At 39.7% G+C, this 22,031-nt stretch overlaps 1 protein-coding gene across 2 annotated transcripts in view; it reads left to right on the top strand.

Moving 5' to 3' along the window:
- The first annotated feature begins 16,406 nt into the window (after positions 1 to 16,406).
- The window catches only part of TBC1D8 (TBC1 domain family member 8), a 158,389-nt gene continuing 152,764 nt past the window's right edge, over positions 16,407 to 22,031 (top strand). For both annotated transcript variants that reach the window (XM_044670436.1, XM_044670435.1), the window contains exon 1: positions 16,407 to 16,533. In XM_044670436.1, the coding sequence (XP_044526371.1) occupies positions 16,407 to 16,533 (127 nt within the window). The remainder of the gene's footprint in view (positions 16,534 to 22,031) is intronic.

Genomic DNA, 22,031 nt, shown 5'->3' with positions numbered 1-22,031 from the left:
GGGGTTAAGTGACTTGCCCAGGGTCACACAGATGGGAAGTGTCTGAGGTCATATTTGAACTCAGGACCTCCTGTCTCTAGGCCTGGCTCTCAATCCACTGAGCTACCCAGCTGCCCCTTATATCTAATAAATTTTTAAAAAATCATCAGACTCAATCTTTCTCCCAGGGAAGCCTTCCTGATCACCAAATGGCAGTCCTCTGTAATATATACTGTCTAACTAAAATATAAATTCTAACTTACTAAACCTATTTCCAAAAAATTATGAACTTAATGTTTATATAGATCTGCCAAACTTCCTTTCCCTTCAGCCAAAGATCAGACTCTCCAGGGCAGTCTAAGTGACCAGCTGCTCTCCCAGCAGTTGCGCTCTAGCGCCCCCAGAGACGGTCTGAAGAAGTGCTCAGTAACTCCCCTGCTCTCCTTCCCAACTTCTTCGAAATCAAGACGTTTCAAATCTTCCACAAGCTCTCCAAGGCTGATCAGAGGAAAGCCAGGAAAAACCCACCTCTGAGTCTCTGTCCCAGAAGTGGTTGACGGCTTCTCTAACTGGCGCTCTCAAGGCACACTGCAAAATTCTCTTCCTCTGGCCTCGTCAGGGTTCCACGGCAAATCTTAAAGCCGCCCTAGGAAGTCTCAAATCACTTTTACAAACCCTACATCTGACTACACTCTATTCTTAATTAAGCTCATTACACCTACATTATCATTACACCCTCCAGTCCAGTCTCTTGTCCCTCTAGGCTAATCCTCCCTCCTGCCTCTGCCAGGCTTCCCTGATGCCAATTCTCCGTCGGTATCACCGTTATCTTCCACACGATCACCCTGATGAAGTCCAGAGAGGTGGATGATCAACGTCTCCTGTTGACTACTGCCTAGAGCTTGCCTGACCCAGAGATTTGTGCCAGTCTCCCAAGTCCCCGCCTTCCCTGGTTGGGATAATTCCAGTGCTGAACAATCCTCAGGCTGGCACCTCTTGACAAGGGAGAATAATATCTCGGGCAGCTAGAGCATCTGCTCTCTACAATCAGTGCAGTTTCTTTGCCTACCTTGGAAGTCAAATAGCTGTGCCCCAGCAGTATGTTGCCTAATATCCTTTCAACCATGTGGTTATTCTATGCCTCAGGGAAGAATCAGACTAGATAAACTGATGCTATTCTGATTTGTATATCTACCCATAAAACCTTCTGATCTCATGACATTTTTTTTATCCTCATACAATCAAAGAGCACCTTTTATTTTGTTCATTTTCTGGTTGTTTTTAAAATATCTTCAAAAAAATAAAATAAAATATCTTCATGAAATATATGATATTTTGAAACAACTAAAAAAAGATTAAATAGAATCAAGTTAAGTTTAAGGAAAATTAAAATAAGATTTTTCTCTCTTTATTATCAGTATGATTCCAATCGTGTCCCAATTCATTTCAAGAAGTATTTATTAAGCACCTACTATGTGTAAGACAGAAAGGCAATGAGATGTAATGGAAAGAATATCGAACCTGGAGTCAGGAAATTCAAATTTGACACTGACTATGTAACCATATGACCTAAAAGCTCTTATGGCCCAGGCAGCTCTAAAAAATGTTAGACTATGCCCAAATGGCTATAAAGCTACTACTACCAGGTCCATATTCCAAAGAGATCAAAAGGAGGGAAAAGTACTTGTATGGAATATTTATAGTAGCTGTTTTTAAAAAATTTTTTTAAAAACATTTACCTTCCATCTTGGAGGCAATTCAATCCACTGAGCTACCCAGATGCCCCCTATAGTAGCTCTTTTTGTGGCAGCAAAGAATGTCCATAATTTGGGGATGGCTGAACAAACTGTGGTATATGATTGTAAATGAATACTTCATCATCAGGGGGCAGGTAGGTAGCACAGGATAGAGTGCCAGGCCTAGCATCTAGAGGACCTGGGTTCAAATCTAGCCTCAGACACTTTCTAGTTGTGTGACACTGGGCAAGTTATTTTACCCCAACTACCTAGCCCTTGCCACTCATTTGTTTTAGAGTTGATACTAAGAAAAGAAGGAAGGAAAGAAGGAACGAAGGAAGGAAGGAAGGAATGAATGAACGAAGGAAGAAACAACTATGAATGGCTTGACTATTCTCAGTGATGCAATGATCTAAGACAATTTCAAAGGATTCACTATGAAAAACACTATCCACCTCCAGAGAAAGAACTGATAGAGTCTGACTGCAGATTGAAGCATACTATTTTTCATTTTATTCTCTTCATGGTTTTTTGTTGTTGTTTTGTTTTATGAGTCTTCTTCCACAACATGACCTATGTGGAAATATTTTCTGCATGGATTGCACATTGTGTAAACTAAATTAGCTTTTTTACTATCTAAGAAAGTGGGGAGAGGAGAGAAGGGAGAAAATTTGGAACTCTAAATTTTGGGGAAAATGTTTAAAACATATAATTGAAAAAATTATATATTATATAGAGATGAACTTAAATTCTAGGTGGCTCATGATCTAAATCACAAGTATTCTAGATAGTGAAGAATACAAAAATAAAAAATAAAAGGGTCCCTGTGCTCAAGATGCTTACATTACAAATGTTTATGTTTTATTAAGAATTATTGATAAGGGCAGCTAGGTGGCTCTGGGTTGAGAATCAGGCCCAGAGGCAGGAGGTCTTATGTTCAAATTTGACCTTGGATACTTCCTAACTGTATGACCCTAGGCAAGTCACAACCCCCATTGCCTAGCCCTTACTAGTCTTCTGCCTTCGAACCAATACACGGTATTGATTCTAAGATGGAAGGTAGGGGTTTAAAAACATTTTAATTAAATTGAAAAAAAAAAGAATTGTTGAAAATCAGAACTTCTTACAATGAAACATTCTGAGATTTCCAGACATGGAAATGGTTAGAAAATGCTAGTGAATACTTAATTCTAATGAATACTTAAAATGATTGCAAAACGTATTTTTTTAATTTAGGGAGATAGAAAATGTGATATAAAGAACCCTGCTCTTAGAGTTAGGATACCTGTGTTCCAGGCCTGACTCTGACACTCACTTACTGCCTGTTTTGGTCTTGGGCAAGTTATTTTTATCTCTCTGACTCCGTTTCTTAATCTGCAAAACAGGATAACAATAATTATTCTATCTACTTCAAAGAGTTTTTTTGAAGAAAGCAATTGATAAATTTTAAAATACTATTCAAATGTGAACTATTAATGATAATATTGATTATGAAAGTAATAATGATCAAATAATAAGTTATAAACTTAAAAAACTAGAGCAACAATCAGTATTTGTGAGAGAATGCTTACATATACAGCAAAAACTTATTCTGGAATAAACCATAATTTCATGTTTTAAAATTCCGTGAGTTAGTACTTTTGCCATTTATTTCCTTCTTAGTGTTGCCTTGCTTTTTGACCAAATTACCTACTTCTAGAAGCAAAGAAGCTATGAGTTGGGATGGACTTGATGGGTCATTTGGTCTAGTTTTCCATTTGTTGCAAGAATTCCCTCTGTAGCATCTCTGATAATTATCTATTACAGTCTTTCTGTGAACATTCCCACTGTTGGGGAGCACACTGCTTTTCAAATTATCCATCATATTTCATTAATGGACTGCTTTAATTGTTAGAACTTTTTAGATTGAACTAACATGTGCCTTCCTATAACTTTCACTCATCAATCCTAGTTATGGATAAAAGAATTTACTTTTCTGCATCTCAGTGCAGTGTAAAGAGGATCTGGAGTCAAGATCTGGGTTCAAATGTTGATTCTTTATTTACTATTTGTGGAACCTTAGACAATCCATTTAATCTCTTTGGGCCTCAATTTCCTTATCTGTAAAACGAAGAGTTGAATTGCATAATCTTTGTGTTGAAGTGAACTGTTAAAGGATTTGGGGAGAGTTAGCCTATAGAAGGAAAGAAGGATGTCTCTTCTTTTTTTTTTAATTCATAACCTTCCATCTTAGAATCTGTACTGTATATTGGTTCCAAGGCAGAAGAGTGGTAAGGGCTAGGCAATGGAGATTAAGTGACTTGCCCAGGGTCATGCAGCTAGGAAGTAACTGAGGCCAGATTTGAACCTAGGGCCTCCTGTCTCTAGGCCTGACTCTCAATCCACTGAGTCACCCAGATACCCCCAAGGATGGCTCTTCTGAAGTGTTTTCTCTTCTTTAGGCTAATTATTCCACCCGCTTTAACTATTCTGCCAACCTGCTTGTCATACCCTATATTTGCTCTTGTTTTGTTTTCTTTCTTTTATTACCTTACCTTCTGTCTTAGAATTAATATTAGGAATTGGTTCCAAACTGAAGAGTAGTATAGGTTAGGCAAATGAGGTTGTCACTTGCCCAGGGTCATACAATTAGGAAGTGTATGAGATAACATTTGAACTTGGGACCTCTGTCTCCAGGCCTGGTTCTCCATCCCCTGAGTCACCTAGCTGCCCCTTGCTCTTGTTTTCAATAACATTTAAAAAATATGGCACCTATAAATGAACACATATGATCTAACAATATTGGCATGCCATAGAATTAATGCATCCTTTGATTTAGATACTATACTTATGTTAATGTAGCCCCAACTTGCATTAGTCTTTTTAGAATTCACATCACTTTATTGGTTCTTACTCACTTTGCAACTAGCTCAATAAAGCTCTCAGGTATTTCTGAAACAAAGTTTTCTCCCATCCTGTACTTGTATAGTTAATTTTTAAAAATGTAAATGCAAAACTTACACATACATCAAGTATATATATTGTTAAGGGAGAAACCAGGGAAAGGTGCCTTGAACAGTAAATATGGGTCCAAGTGGGTGTGAGAGACAGGAATGACAGGAAGGGGCCCAACAAGTAGGGAGACTAAAGTTTAACAGCAAAGGGGTGTCTGTTACTGAATTGGCTATTAGGTCCAACTGCCACTCTGAAGCACCAAGACTAGGCCTATGGTAATCAGCATAGTAAAGGCAGGAGTTTATAAGTTAAGGCTACACATTTAATCAAGGACAAACTAGATTAAGGATGGGAATAGGGTTTACTACACTTAAAAGCTAAGGGCAAACCACAGGGGCAGGGGAAGGACTTGACTACACTCTCCTATGATCTAAGCAAGACAAGGCCCAAAGAAAGCTGTGCTGGAGTCACAAGGGAAAAGTTCCTCCCAACCTGGTTCCAGCCAGGTTTGGTCAGCTTAGCTGAGGACCTGAGGGTGGCTTTACTTGGGATCTCACAGCTAATGCAGGGATGGTTTCAGGATGCCAGGAGCCAGCTCCACCAGAACTGGTGATCCAAGGTATCCAGGTAGGGAGAGATAGTTTGCAATGCTGTCCACCAGATCACAAACCACTTCCTTACTCAGTGCTGCTCTGCAGGTCTGATGTCCTCTGCTGTAAGCCTTCACCACTCTCAGGATCCCAGGGAATCTGGATACAACTCCCCTAGCTCTGAGATCTCCCAGGGTCAGCAACAGTTTGTGCCAACCACCATGGAGTCCTTCTCAGGCACAAGCCACTTCCTCCTTCCCCTGCATTCCATTCAGAATGTCCATGACCTCCAGCTAAGGCTTTTCCTAGGCTGCTTACACACCTTCTTTTAAACTTATGCCTCTTACAATATACATATATATGTACACATATTCATAAATGTATGTACATGCATGTGTATGCATACATTGTATTATGAGAAATACAAAATATGTGACCTGTATATTGTATATATTTATCTATATTTATACATCTAATATTTTCACATATATGATATATGTACAGATAGATAAATAGAAAGTTAGATAAATAGAGTTAACCTGGGATTCCATTAGAGAATTCTCATTGTCTAAACTCCTTTCCTTATCTGTAAAATGAGCTGGAAAAGAATAATGGCAAACCACTTCTGTATGTCTGCCAGGAAATCCCCAAAAGGAGTCACAAAGAGTCAGACACAATTGAAATGAGTGATCAACAACAAAACCCCTTTCATTGATGCAGACTAATGGCATGTCTATAACTTATGGTCCTCAAAAGGTATCTGAAATACTAAAAAAATGAATAACTTGCCCATGGAAACATAATCAGTGTGTGTAATAAGTAGGATTTGAATACAGATATTCATGACTTCAAAGACAGCCCCTTTATCCAACAAGACACCCAAAATCTAACCATGATTCTTTTACTATGTGATCATACTCAAGTCACTTTGGGCAAGTAATTTTACCTTTTTTAGCCCCAGTTCCTTCATCCACAAAATAAGGGAATTGGACTAGGCATTTCTATCTTCTCTTTCTGCTTTAGATCTATGACTCTGTGATTCTATATCTATTCCTATAAAATTTCATGTTGTTAGTTGGGATTCCTAGATTTAGAGTTGCAAGAAACCTCAGAGATTATCTAGTCTAATTATTTAGTTTTATCAATGAGGCATTTGAGACCCAGAAGTTTTAAGTGATTTACCCAAGGTTACATTCCTAGCAATTATCAGGACTAGGACTCAAAGTGTCTAACTCCAAGTCCAATGGCCTCTTCCACAATATTTGATATCCTTCTAAGCTATTGAAATCTTTCTGAAATTTTATCCAAACATCCAATGTTAATGATCATTCCAGCCTTGCACCATCTTCAGATTTCATAAACTTGCTTTGTTTGACTTCATCTAAGTTACTGTTAAAATTTTATTTTAAATAAATAAATGATTATTGTTTCAGGCTTGTCTGACTCTTCATGACCCTATTTTGGGGTTTTCTTGGCAAAGATACTAGAATGGTTTGCTATTTCTTTCTCCATTAACAATGATAGGTCCAAGGAAAAAACTTTGTGGTAATATGACATTAGAAACATTTCTCTATGGTGACATTACTCAAGCTTCTTTGGTTATGGTTTAAAGAGTAGTAGTGGGCCAGGCCTGTCTTAGGTTGGTCTGTACCTCAAATTAAATATTAGAATGGAATTAAACATTTGTAGAATATCTGAGAGTAAATTATAACTCCTAGTTGTGGTGTGATTAGTGTGGACCCTTACATTTGCTTTATGGTCTAGTTGCCTCACCCCAAACTGACTAGCAGGTCTAAGTTCCCAGAGGAGGACCACCACCACTTTGCTAAACTCAAGCCATTTTAGGGCACTCGGACTAATTGTTCTAGGGCAGGGAGGAAAAGAATACGCATTTATATACTACCCTCAAGCCCTCACCAATGTGATTCCCATTTACACAAAACCATAAACTCACAATGATGACACAATTAAATCTTGAATATAACTGCTTACTTAACAATGAGACAAAATCAGGAATAATCAATACATCACAATTCAATATGAAGCAAATTCAGAAATAATCAGTACATTATCACAGATTGCACATAAAGCTAGATTATAACCTCCTATTAGCACATTCAGTACATGTAGCAGGGGTGGGGGTGGGGAGGTGGTGGGGAGTAGGCACATGTTTACAGAAATTTGGCAGGAAAGCACATGAGGTAGGAAATCCTCTCTTATGCTCTGGGCAACCCGCAACTGTAGACTTCAAGCTTCAAGGTCATCAGTCCTTTTAGAAACAGTCACATCATACTAGGCAGCTTCTCTTTCTGGTTTTCATTATTCCCCTGATGTACAAGTCCTCTTCTACTCTTCAACAAATGAAGTAGTAACAAGGTCTTTTAACTAACATTCACCCTTAAAATCATGCTGAAAAAGTGTTATATTGTATTGGCTGGCAGTTCCCTTTAAGACAGAAAACTGCAGAGTTCATCAAGTTAGATTGTTCTTCACTCACCGGTATTCTGAATTCAACAAGTCAACTGCAATGCCCTTATTTCCCTTTTTTTGCTTTCCTTTCTCAAAGTGGGGCAGCAGACAGCAACAGGCACTTCAAAGTCTTCAACTCTCAAACTATAGATAATTCTTAAGAATAATAGCTGAAAGAAGGCAGAATTCAGCTCTCTTTCAATGGGAATCAGCCTTTATCCAAATAATAGGAAACTGAAGTCTTCTCTCTTGTTGGTTTCTTTTCTCCCTCTTTAAAAAAACAGTATTATTTCATTTTCAAGTTCCAAATTCACCCCCTCCTGCCATTCCCTTATTCCCTTATTGAGAAAGCAAGAAAAACAAAACCATTAGAAATATGTATAATCAAATGAAACAAATTCCCACATTGGCCATGAGAAGGAAGGAAGGAAGGAAGGAAGGAAGGGAAGAAGGAAGGAAAGAAGGAAGGAAAGAAGGAAAAAAGGAAGAAAGGAAGAAGGGAAGAAAGGAAGAAAAGGAGAAAGGAAAGGAACAATAAATGCTTCAGGCAATAAACTGAGTCTATCAGCTCTCAATCTGGAGGTGGATTCCATATTTACGAATTCTTTGTAGTTATTGTTGACCATTGTGCTGATCAGAGTTCCTAAGTCTTTCAGAGTTGTTTATCTTTAGAATATTATTGTTATTGTATAAATTGCAGAACTCATCTTTCCCCACAAATTCTCCCCTCTATCTATTTTCTCCTGCTAGTTTCTTCACAAGGTAAAGTTGGTTTTTCCACCCCAATCTGATTTCTTATTCTGTTCTGTACCTCACACCTGATTATTCACCAGTTACGTAATTCCTTAGTACTGTCAGTGCCTCCTCCACTCAGTGAATCACCTTTCTGTTATTATAAAATCAAGAGTCCTTATCTAATCATTCTAGAGTATCCAAATAATTACTTAATCTATCATTTTGTGATAAATCTTGGGGAAAATTACAATGAATGAGCTATGGGACCAAAATGCCCTGTAGTTTGCAGGCATTCTCCATCTTCAAACTGTTCCTCTTACCAGTGTGTTTCTGAAAATTATTTATTTCTTCATATTAGAATTTATAAATGTTTAGAACACTAAAGTTCTTTTTTCTGGCCCCATTAGCCATCAAAGTATTCACATCTCCTTGTGGTCATTATAAAAGATTTAAGCTTTTTGATTTGTTTAGTTTATTTTTCTGTCCCTTTAGTCAACCAAATGACTCACATTTTATCTGAAAACTTCATATTTTAGCAGTTTAAAAAATTAAATAAGATTCTTGGACCCTTTAAACCACTGAACTATTTATCTATAAAGAGGGCATTATTGTACATTTTTGTCAAGTTGATTTACTCCCTTTTTATGGAAAATTTGCCCCTTTCACTAACAAACTGCTCATATTAAACAGTGAGTATATTATATCACCAAAAGAAGTATACTTAGCCATAGCAGGGGAAGGATATGTGCAACAAGAAAAAGTACCACTTCCTTATGCCAGTGATACCCATAGTGTTTTGTTAGTCAGCATTGAGGGAGTAGCTAAGAGCAACTTATGTCCTAGCTTTTATATACTCAGGCAACCAGGAAGTTTTGGTCCTCTTGGGTGTATTAAATCTTAAGGAGGGTTTTAGCATCTTTTATGGAAAAAACTAGCCTAGACCATATAGAAGGGAGAAAGTTGGTAGAAATATCCCTTCTTCCAGAATCATGAATTCACCTAATTGTCCTACCATCCATGTCACATCTTGCCCCTGGGATGAAGATAAAAGATAAATAACTAGCTACAGCATCCTAGAATGGCATTTGTGTTACTTCATTTGAAAGAGAACCAAAATGCCAAAACTAAAAGTACTAAATATTTGGCAGCAGTGGCAAGCTAAGTCAAAAGTTTAAGTAGAGTAAACAAGAGGTTAGATGGGGCAAGATGCAGATATAATGCAAATCTGATTTTTTTTATATTGAACTTTTTGTTTTTTCATGAACAAGAGCTTATTTTCTCTTTAACACACTCAGCTCCAAGTTGAATTTTAAAACATTAACATTTGTAATTAATTTTCTGGGCAAACAAAACAAATTTCTAGGTTGGTCATACCAAAGATGTGAATCTTATCCTTACCCTGTCTCTTCTGCCCATTTGGTCAGGAGATGGATAGCATGCTTCATCAGTGATCCTCTAGAATTGTGATTCACACCACCTATTTCCCAACAATAGACTCAGTGGGGTGAATTTTAGTAAGAACATGAAGGAATCAACTAGAATAAACAGACATGAATGAGTTTTGATTTGTATCAATAGAAAGAATACCACATTGAAATCCCAGGTGCATTAGAGTATTGGAAGTGAAGCCTCTTCCAAACCTTCATGTATTAAAAAGTTTGAGATCACTTATGCTTACTCTCCATGCTGCCTTTCCATATGGCATTGTAGACTACAGAATGAGAAAGGGGTGTTAGGAACCTTATTGTTAGACAAACACTGGAGCTCTGTTCCTTAGGGAGCACTGATTATTGTTGCATGATGCTTCCATTTATGTCAGGAGTTTTAGCACCTGTAATTCTCTTCCTTCTCACTGCCCCCCCCCCTTCTAGTTTCTTTGACTTCCTCAAGACTCAGTTCAAACCCCATCTTTTTCAAGAGGCCTTTCTCAGGTTCTCAGCCTTATCTTCCCTTACTCCCAGTGAGATTACTCTAATCTTTCCTTTGAATTTTTAATATGTGGATCATTGTGGACTTCTGGGTTAGATGATAAACAAGATGGTGGACTAGATATTTTCTCTGATCCCACTGATCTCTTAAACCTCTCAAAAATGGAAATTATTGCTAAAGATAAAGAAACTCCCATTGTTTCCATGTTTTAGGGCACCCAGAATCCAAAAGATTAAAAACAAACAAAAACTATAAACTAATGTCTACACAACAACCTTCTCCTCCTTCACATGGTACTGACAGGCAAGAATGTACCAACTAATCCACATGGACTAAGCAACAAAACCCAAACCCTTACTCCAGTTTTCCCTCCCTCTTTCCAATATTATAAAGATCCTGACTTCAGATTGAAGAAGTATGCTTTGGCCAGGACAGAGAGGCTGTATATCTCTGCAACCCTCCAGACTACAAATGAGCTTACCAGGGCGGCACAGACAGCACCCAGGGGAAGCATTCCATACTACAAAAAATTTCTGCAGGAGAGCCAAAAATAGACATGTATCTAATCTTGAAGTTCCCCCCATCCCATCTCCTTCCAGACCATCGGAGATCCAAACTACATAAACCAACATCATAGAGGGAGAACAAATAATCATAGGAAATCACCCAGATGTCTCAGGAGAATGCCACGATCAAGGTTAAGGCTATAGAAAAATACCAGGGTGGTAATGCCCAATTGTTGACTTCTTACTGTTTTTTCACCCTACCCCTGCTCTTTAACAATCTTGCTAAAGCTGGAGATGATCAAAGCTCCAAGCTGAGGCAATGAATCTGGGGAAAGAAAAAAAACCTTCATGCATTCCAATGTTCACTGGATCCCAAATTCCAGTCTTTTCTTGAATTGAGGGTGTGAGTCCAGTGATCCTGCTTTTCTGTCCATCTGCTCTGTTACATTTGAAATCAAACTTCCTGTGGAAATTGGTTATATTCTTGCTCAAGGGAGGGCTCAAACAGTATATTTCCTAGAACACTTGAGTTCAGTTCAATTCTAAGGATTGTTAGGCAGTATGGTATAGTGGATAGAGTGCTGGAGTTGGAGTTGGGAAAATCTTTTCTCATACACTAGTGGCATAACTTTGGGCAAGTCCTAAGGTCTCAGTTTCCTCATTTTGGAGGTGACATTTATAGGTTAGACACAACCCTGGCTTCCAGCTCTAAATCTATGATTTGATGTCTTGAAGAGATGGGACCATTCCAAGGTAATGAAAATTATGGGCTTATATACTACTTGATAGATGTTTTACTATTTGTTATTGTTTTGGCAGCATGATATATAGAATTTTTTGGTTAGGCTGTCAGTATAGCATGGTGCAGAGGCTTCAAATACAGCCTGGATGTTGGCAACACTCCTGAGTGTAGCTCAAATCAGATTAAAATGCAACTCAGACCCACTTAAGTCCAATTCCTTTGAAAGTCAAGACAGCAAGGGGCAGCTAGATGGCTCAGTGGATAGAGAGCCAGGTCTGGATATGGGAGATTCTGGGTTCAAATGTGATCTCAGATACTTCCTAGATATGTCACCTTGGGAAAGTCACTTAGTCCCATTTGCCTAGCTTTTACAATATTCAGAAGGTAAGGTTTTAGAAAAAATGAAAGACAAAGAACAACAACACCAAAATACAATCGGGAAGCATATAATGAAATTAATTTAAAAAATGATAAAACATAAATAAGTACATTTTAAAATTAAGTTAGTACTATACTATATTAATAATTATCAATAATATAAACATTAATATCAATGCATCAATAATACAACAAATATTCCTATTAATGGATTAATAATAATTATTACTGTATTAATATATAACATAAACCTGTGAGATCTTTATGTAGTGATCCTATTTTTTAGTTTGGATAGAGATCCAGTTAAGAAGACCTGAGTTCAAGTCCTAAATTTAACACATACTGACTTTGGAATCCTGGGAAAGTCACTTAACCTCTTAGCAGTTTTCTAAGATAGAGACTCTTTTTTTTGTATTTTGGGCCCCTTTGGCAACCTGGTGAAGTTCATCAGAATGTTTTCAGATGCACATTGGTGCAATGGATAGACCACTGGACCTGAAGTCAGGAAGAGCTGGGTTCAAATTTGACCATGAATCTTTACTTTATGTGTGACCCTGGGCAAGTCATTTAACCTGTATTTGCCTCAGTTTCCTCATCTGTAAAATGGATATAATTATAGCACCTACATTCTTGGATTGTTGTGAAGATCAAATGAGATAATAGTTGTAAGTGCTTGGCATAGTACCTGGCACTAGCTATATAAATGTTAGTTATTATTATTAAAAAGGAAACCAATTCTATTGATCTACATTTATCAAAATAGGAAAGAAGCAAGTTCTTGGACTCCAGGTTAAAAACTTCTGTAAAGTCTAAAAAAAAATAATTGGTCGAGTCTTTATGCCTTTTTTCATTATGAAGCATTTATTTGCTTATTTGTCATATTCTAATAGATGATGCTGAATTCAGAATCCAAGTATATTTGTCTGATACTATGGGAATTAGGCTCCATTAGGCCAAGGTCACAACAACAGATTTCACTGAAATAAAAATTTAGGAAAGATGTAGAGTTTGCCAATGTTGTTGTTGGTTGGGTGTATCTGGCCCTTATCAACTCCATTTGGAGTTTTCTTGGAGGAGATACTGGAGTGGTTTGCCATTTTCTTCTCCAGCTCATTTTATAGATGAGGAAACTGAAGCAAATGAGGTTAATTGATTTGTGTGAGGTCACAGAGCTAGTAAGTGTCTGAAGCCAGATTTGAACTTATGAAGATGAATCTTTCTGACTTCTGGCCTGGAACTCTATTCATTATGTCACCTAGCTGCTCTCTGTAGGAGAGGGCTATTGTGTTTATTTCTGATTGTGTGTGAATCCATATTCTCTTGCACAATGCATTCATGGTACCCTAGAAGAGAGGTGGAATAGGGAATAAATGGTAAAGACTCTGAGAATCCTAGAGAACCTGATACTTATTTAGCACTTCAAACTGCCAGGGTAAGTATAGTGCTACTACATTCTTTTTCCTCTACAGGATAAGATGACACACTCTGGTTGCTAAATACACAACTTTTGGGGGTATGCTCCCCTCAAAAGAATGACTCTAAAGGCAGAGGAAAATTACAAAGTGCTATATGAAACTTGAGAGGTGATCACTTTCAATTGAGGTGGGGAGGGTAGGTAGAAAGAAAAATCAGGGAAAGCTACATTTAAGGTATCATTTGAGATGAGTCTTGGAAGGAAGGAATTCCACTGGCAGGGACAGGTGGAGGGAGAGTGTTCCAAAGATGTAGGATGAATTGCCCAAATATATGGAGACAGAAGAAGGCAAGTCATGATCAAATAACTGCTACTAGTTCAGTTTGGCTGAAGCAGAAGTATATGAAAGATTCAGAGAAAGAAAGCTGCAGGTTTGTAGCCAGATCATGGAGGGTTTAATAGACACTTTGCCCTTCTTTGCTCAGTGTAATTCTTGTCTTGTGACTGCTTGTAACACACACAAAATATGCTTTGTAGGATTTTTCTCTTTATTTGACTTAACCCCCAACTCAGAAACTAAATATGAAAAAATGTGGGGATACAACAATAAAATAACAGTTCCTGCCCTCAAAATGCTTACATTCTTATGGGAAGGGGTGAGATGACAAGATGTACACAAAGTAATATTTATCATCAAAGTATGCTAGCTTACATGTGAAAATATTTCATTAAGTACTACTACGTTGGATAAAATAATTAAATATAATACATTCTAGTCTATGCTGTCTAGAATCATAATCTCAGGAATGAAAGCTTTAGTATTCTTCTTATTGTTATATAATTCTTCTCATTGTACAAAGTACGCTGGTATCACCAGGGTATTTTTGTACATTAGTATCATGATGATATTGGTTTGGGAAAATAACATTCTTTTTTCTTATTTTTCTTAGTTTCAGATACTTATGAAGTGATATGTCCATCCAACCACCCCCTAAGTTGTTGGGGTTTTTTTGAAGACTTTCTTCCAAAGTGATTAAACAATGATGGATAGAAAAGGGGAAGGGAAAAAAGTGACAAAAAATCCATTTATTTCATATACAATTTATTTTATAATTCTGAAATCAAATAGGATGTAATATTCCTCTATGTGATGCTGCTATCTTTCCCCAATTAGACTGCAACTTCTTAAGAGCATAGACTCATTCTTATCTAAACTTTGTATCTCTACAAGTTCCTGGCACAAAATGTTGCATCTAGTAGGTCCTTAATAACTCTGTTTCTGTTGATAACATTCAGTTAGTGTAATCTATACCTCAGCTCTGACTGATGATCCTTTTTCTGAGTGCTACCAGGTAGAAGATGAGGAAGAAATGTCTTTCCCCACAAATAATATCCTACCTTTCCATGGGCAATAGAGCCACTTCAGTAAAGCTTCAGTGTACTGGAGTACTTTATGCAAATTGAGCATATATTTCACAAAGAGGACCTGACAATTATCCTAGGTTACTCCTAAAACGTTGTACTGAATTGTTATGGTTATTATTACATAGCTCAGCCACTGGGAACTCTGACACAACTATTGTCTATAGCTCAGAACTAAGTTCAGCATATTGTCTTTCCTTATAGATCCTAAAAGGATTCTTTTTTTTTTTTTTTTTTGGTCAGTAATTTGTCTACTCTAAAATCTGTACCTTACTCCAACATCACCTCTGGATAATTAAATTTCCACTCTATTACTGCTTGGAGTAATTGTTAAATACTTCCTATTTCCTTGCACAATTTCCAGCTGCGTTTCATTTTCCAGATCAGCTGGTCTTCAGTTGGGCCCCAATACCCCCATTATTTTATATGGAACGTACGCCCACAGAGATGTCACATTGCTTCGCTTGTCGGGTAAGATTTTCACCCTGTTATTAGTTTATGTTGTTTTTCTGCCGACCCTTCCTCCCCCTTCTGTGGCCCTCTTTCCCTAATTAGTCTGTTAACTTATTGGCAGGAAGCCCAGGAAAAATGTTCTCCAAGTGTCCCTCCCCCACCCGAAAAGTCTTTAAACAATTTCATGGTTTACACCTTTTCTAAATGTCACGTCTGTTCTTTAAACTCTGTTGAGATTTCTCGTCATATGCATTTTTTCCCCTCTCCAGACAAAGACCGGAGGTTGGGCATCCTTGCATCGAAAAAAGGACTCGGTTTCTCCAGCATCCTTCTCCCTAGGGGATCGGGATGTCGGGAAGGACATTTCAGGTGGTCCAGGCTGGCTGGTCCACGCGCTGAGTGGAGAGTCTCTACGAAGTCTTCATCCTAGCCCTCACCCTCGCCGCGGGAAGGAGCCAGGAACGCGGAGGGAGGTATGGGAAGAAGGCGGAGGGAGATGGGAGCTGGGACTGGACTTCCTCTCCCGATTCCGGAACTGTGCACTGGGGAGAGGCAGAAACACGGAAACCCAACCTGCTCCTCGGGCTGAAGCTGCCTTTGGCTGGGGACGCCTCCAAGCCGACAGCTGGGAGGAGCTCGGGTTGGGAGCGCAGCCCAGGGAAGCGCGCTGGGCTCCTGGCTGCAGCTGCCGGTTCCTCGGCTGCTCGGGCGCTGTTGCACCTCTTTCTCTTTCTCTGCCCCTCAGGGAAAGCGGACCCCTGCTCCTCGGGAGGTAGAGCTCCCAGCCCGAGCCTCAGTCCCAGCTGCGTTTCCTTCTCCCAGGTGAGCGGGCACCGCCGTGGGGCTGCGGTCCCCGGGCGGACCCGCACTCCACCTTCTCCCTGAGCCAGCTGCCGCAGACGGGACGAAGGGGGTGGGGGAGAGAACTGTAGGGGGCGGGCCGGGGCCAGGCCCAGGAGGGGACGATGTGACCAGCGGGGCCGCAGGCTGGCGGGCGGGCAGGGGGCGGAGCCGCAAGAAGCCGCGGGATTCCGGGGCGAAGGGACAGAGGCAGCAGCCCCGACGGGACCGAGGGGACTGTGGCAGCGACGGCTGCGGCCGCAGCGGGAGGCTCGGAAGATGTGGCTGAAGCCGGAGGAGGTGCTGCTGAAGAACGCCCTGAAGCTCTGGGTCACCCAGAAGAGCAGCTGCTACTTCATTCTGCAGCGCCGGAGGGGCCACGGGGAAGGAAGCGGCCGCTTCACCGGTAAGCGGCGCGAGCCCTCGTGCCCCTTGGGGTTCTGGGGAGAGTAGGGACGGACAACTGGGGCAGGGCCACTGGGTAGGGTCGGTTGGGGGTGCACCGACGGCCAGTTGGAGCTCGCAGATTTAGGGTGGGGGACAAAAGAAGGGGAGTTTTGGAGGTCAAGGGAGAGAAGCCAGCTGAGCCCGGCGAGTTCGTAGCTAAGGGGGACATCCCCCTGGAGGCTGCCGCAGCCACGGGCGGTTGGGCAAAGCGATGGAGGGGGGTGACGAGCCTCTTGGGCTGGCACTGGCCAGCAATCTCCTATTGCGACTTACTGGATTGGAGGTGAAGAAGTCACTCGTTGGCTCTTAAACTGAGATTTGGAGTTTCCTTTCGAAATACACTTGTAAAAAATCCCTCTAGGCTATAGTGTGGGAGATCCGGCTTTGTCAGGTGGAAGGCTCTGGAGTTTGACTTAGGCGGCCCTTCTTCATTATGGAATTACTGGAGGAAAATTGCCCTTCGGGTAAACCAGGGTTTGATTGAGGACCTGAGTTAGAGAGGTAGACTTGGTACAAAGAAGCAGGAAATTCTTCTTCCACCTGTGCAGGTGCGTGGCGATAACCCTGGGGATGGAGCTTGTGCAGTTTGCCCTAGGGCCATTCTTCGAGGAAGCTTGGGTTAGTGTCTGGGAAACTCTAAAGGGAGTTCCAGGTGGGTACTTAAGAGGGGTAGGATCCTATCTGGTTCTGGGCAGCCTAGAAAACGGAGGAATTAGCATCACCTAAGAAGGTTCCTAAATTTTGGTGTGTGGGTGGCTCTTAGGGGGTGGGGTGGGAAGGGTAGCTCCCGCTGGCTCTCAGACTTTCCCTTGATATCCTTCAAAACAAGCGGTACTTGTGGGGTTATCACTATAGTGAGGGAAGGGAAGCTGGAGGAGCTACCCTACTCTCATTTCAAAAGCTAATCTTCCTGATTGCTGAATGGAACAGTTGAACTTTTTTTTTTTCCTTTGCTTCAGTTTCCCCTAAGGGTTGATCTGAGATGCAATTCAGGATTACTAAGGGAGAAAAAAATTCCTGAATTAATACAGTAGAAAGTAAACTCTTTGAGGACAGAGCATGCTTGTTTCTTTCGATCTTTGTAGCTCCACCACCCAGCAGAGAGCCTTGAATTCAGAAGGTGATTACTAAATGTTTGTCGAATTGAAAGAGACAAGGTTATGTTAAGAAATGTCACATAAAAACCAAGGGAATTGGCCAACAAGTTTCATCAGGGAAGTATAACTGTAGGCACATTTCTGTGCTAGGTGCTAGTAGGGAATGCAGAAGTAGTATGAGGACTACAAAATCTATGTGGGGAAATGAAAAAAAAAAACTGGATGATTAGAAAGTTTTGTGATGCAGGTGTTCAGAGAAGGGAGTCAGCATTGTGAGTCAGAGTACTTGTAGGGATGTGACTTAAACTAAGGCTGTTAAAAATGAGGAGGAGTCAGATAGGTGGAGAGGGTCAAGGATGGCACTCTAGGAGAGTTGGGTGCTTCCCTTGTCATAGTTCATGCTATATGTGTGGGAGAGGGTAGTGAGGAGAATAATCTTATCCAAGGGAGTGGATCAGGCTGTTTGTGTTGGAAGATAAAGTTAGATGCCCTAAATGTTAGACATAGGAGTTTAGACTTGGTAAGAATAGTCATTGGAGAGTCCTGTTTTTTCCTGTTGGGGGCAGCCAGATGGCACAATGGATAGAGCACTGGGTCTGGAGTCAGAAAGATCTAAGTTCAAATTTGGTTTCAGACACTTACTGACTGTGACCTGGGACGAATTATTTAGCCCTGTTTTTCTCTGTTCCCTCTTCTGTAAAATGATTCTAGAGAAGAAAATAGCAAACTAGGTTAATATCTTTGCCAAGAAAACCCCAAATGGGGTCCAGAAGAGTTAAATACAACTAAACAACAAGGGCATTCTTTTTTAGGGTATATACTTTGAATATCAGCTTGGAGTTAAGTGGAATAGGAATTCTTCAAGATTCAAGGGTTGCTCAGGATTTGAGTTAGACAGAAAGTCAAAAGTATTTGTTCAAACAAGAACTTTTTTGAGGGGAAAGCCTATTGGACTTCCTGATGACTTATCAAACTGTATAGAATTTAGCACATTATAGGTTGTCTAGTAATACTTTATGATAGACTCAAAGCAGTTTTGAAAGTTAATGTCCTCGAATCCATTATAGTGTTTTCCCATACCTAGGTCCTAATTGTTTCTTTCTTTCTTTTTTTAACCCTCGATTTCTGTCTTAGCAACAACTCTAAACCAGAAGGGCAATGGCTTGGCAAATGAAGTAAAGTGACTTACCCAAGGTCACACAGCTCGTACATGACTGAGCCTGGATTTGAGCCCAGGTCCTCTTGACTCCAGGCCTGGTTCTACCCACTGAGCCACATAGTTGTCCCCTACTTGTTTTCTTAATTGTAATTATGAGAACAGTCAAGTGAACCTCTTGGCAAGCATAAGTGGTATCCTCTTAGGATCATAGATTTAGATGGAAGGAACCTCAGAAGTCATCTGTTTCAACCCTCTCATTTTACAAATGATAAAATGGGGCTCAGAGATAGTAAGTGATTTCCTAAGGGTTACTCAGCTGGTATGTATCAGAGAAAGGATTTGAACCCAGGTCTTCCTAATTCAATGTCCAACACTCTCTCCAATATACATATTCAAAACACACAAAAACCCAATCCAAACAAAACAAAAATAGAGTCAGAGGGTGTTAAGGGTGTTGGCCCTAAGAATTGAAAGAACTCTGGTTTCCTGACTGTTTAATTTCATAGGGACACAATGTACTATGTTGACCTTAAGGATGGCACAATCCTGTGTACTTTTATGCCATTCACTTTTAGATATAAAACCATGAGACAAGTTGCATTTGTTTTGTAGCTGGAGAGTCTCTGACTTATCAAGTTAGATTGTCCTTAAAGGGAAACATATACTGTAACAGAGAAAGAGAAACATCAGTGTTATGAAGGTTTGGAAAATTATAGGAATTTAATCAGTAGAGATCTCAGAAAACAAAAAATACTCTGAATTTTGAATTAAATTCATACTTTTAAACTCTCAAAATTTGAAGTAACATCTAGAAAAATGAAATTTAAGAAATTTCTTCACTTTTGCTGAAAGTCAAGAGAGAAATGGAGATAGTTCAAGTGGTCCTATGGATAATAGAAATAGATAGTTGTGAAAAAACCTGTGATATAGGACTAGGGACAGCCAGATAACATGGTAGATAGAGTGTTGGGCCTGGAGTCATGAAGACCTGAGTTCCAATCTGGCTTCATACCCTAACTGTGTGACCCTAGGCAAGTCACTTAACTCTTTGTCTCCATTTCCTCATTTGTAAAATGAGCTGGAAAAGGGTCACAGTCAGGGAAAGAATCAGACATGACTGAACAATCTAGGATTGGATTCTAGTACTAATTCTGCCACTAACTTTCTGTTACCTTGGGCAAAGCAAACTTTAAGCTTCAGTTTCTCATCTGTAAAATGAGAAGGGTGGATAAAATGGTCCCTAAAGTCCCTTTTAGCCCTTGTCCTATGAGTCTAAACATTTTTTATATGGCGCTGAACTTTACCAAGGGATTATGATTGGAAAGAGAGGAGTGTAGCCAGACAAGGAGTGCTGGGCTAGAACAGTAGCAAAAGATCTCAAGATTAGAGATCAAATAATAAATTTATGAGTTTAGGAGAATTAAAGTCTAGGGAACAATGGTCAGGTTAGAGTTCTTGAATATGGAAACAGAGCACTTTTGGAGGTTGACCTAGGATGACCATCCCTCTGTTTTATAACCTTTACTTTTTTAAAAAAAGGAAGGATTGTGGGTAGGTAAAGAGGTAATACTTTTCATCCTTGTATCACTGTGTTTCTTAGGCAACTGAAAAGAAAACTGATCTTTACCCTTCAGGGTTTACACTTCCTTATTTTTAAGTTTGAGGAAGTTGACGAGGTCAATGAAAGTTTTCTTTTGTTCTTCTACCTTGGCACTCATCTTTGGGGGCTACTGTACTATAGACTCCCCAGGTATTAATGAAAGCTTAGAAATACTTCCCCCTCACATTATTAAATATGGGAATAATAGGCAAGGTTTTTGCCTAAAAGAGACTGCTACCCTCTAAGTCAAATATGTAAGTCAACTCAGAGAGACTCAATGATTCTCTCTTGAACTGAGACCATGCCAGTTCAAGGACAGACTTTATTACCTCTGCTAAATGTGCCAGTGTAGGAAGTTTTCAGAGGGCCAGAATTAGAGATGGTACATCCAAAAGGAAGCAAACAATTGTGCAATATTAAGTTGGCCATGGTGCCAAGCATCTTTGTTCAGTTGTTCTTCATTTGGGTCCAACTTTTTGTGACTCCATTTGGGGTTTTCTTGGCAAAGACACTAGAGTGGTTTGCCATTTCCTTCTCCAGTTCATTTGACAGATGAGGAAACTGAGGCAAACAGAATTATGTGACTTCCCCAGGATCACACAGCTAGTAATGTCTGAGACCAGATTTGACCTTATGAAGGTAAGTCTTCCCAACTCCAGCCTGCTGCACTATCCACTGTACCACCTAACTGCCCTGCTAAACATCTACTTAGACCCTTAAATTGAGTATAGGATTATAAAGTGTGCAAGAATGAGCATTTTTGAGAAAATAGAGAAATTAGTATGTCATGATTTTCTTCTACCCATTTTTTCTTCTGGTTTACCACAATTATTTAAAATGTTTTTTAAAAGAGTTGTATCATAATACATTAGGGAGCAGGTCTGCTCCTTTGAAAACTTTCTTACTTCTTTCCTCTAGTGAAGTGATGGGAAAACTACAGCCCATGGACCATATGCGGCCCCCTGAAATATTCTATCTGGCCACTCGACATTATTCCTTATCTGACGAATGCAATGAGTAGGATACAATACCATGAAACTTGGAAAGAGTTCCCTTAGAAACAGACTGACAGATGAGCATTTCCTTTCCTTTGGCCCCCTCTTTAAAAAGTTTGCCCATCACTGCTCTAGTGCATTCAGTATCTGCATTTTTGTCCCTTCTTGTAACTATCTTATAACTAGTATGAGTTGAGCTTTGGGCTATTTTAATTTGTTCTTCAGGATACTTATATAAACTCTTTGTTCCTGTTCTTGACTTTAAACATACTCAAATGGGTCTGTGATCTCTTGGATTCAGGTATCCTATACAGTACTACAGATCATAACCCATCTATGCCTGCTTGTCCTCTGTGAATCTTGTCCATGTCTTCCCATAAATTTCCCATATAGTGTCCACTCAATATTTTGGATGCTATTTGGTTTTCTGAGGATACCAGTGAAACACCACTGGTGTATTATTGGCCTCTACATGACCACCTTATCTACTCTTGGTATTATGATTTTCTTTGATGCCATTTTTATGCTTTTCCTTTATAATTTCTTGTTTCTAGCGTGTAATGGTCATCCCCACCATGCTTAACTGAATTTTTTCATTATTTTAAT

This window comes from Gracilinanus agilis, chromosome 3 (genome assembly GCF_016433145.1).
Source record: "Gracilinanus agilis isolate LMUSP501 chromosome 3, AgileGrace, whole genome shotgun sequence".
Lineage (NCBI taxonomy): Eukaryota > Metazoa > Chordata > Mammalia > Didelphimorphia > Didelphidae > Gracilinanus > Gracilinanus agilis.
The sequence above is the reverse complement of the archived record's forward strand: the minus strand, read 5'-3'. Positions and strand labels throughout refer to the sequence as shown.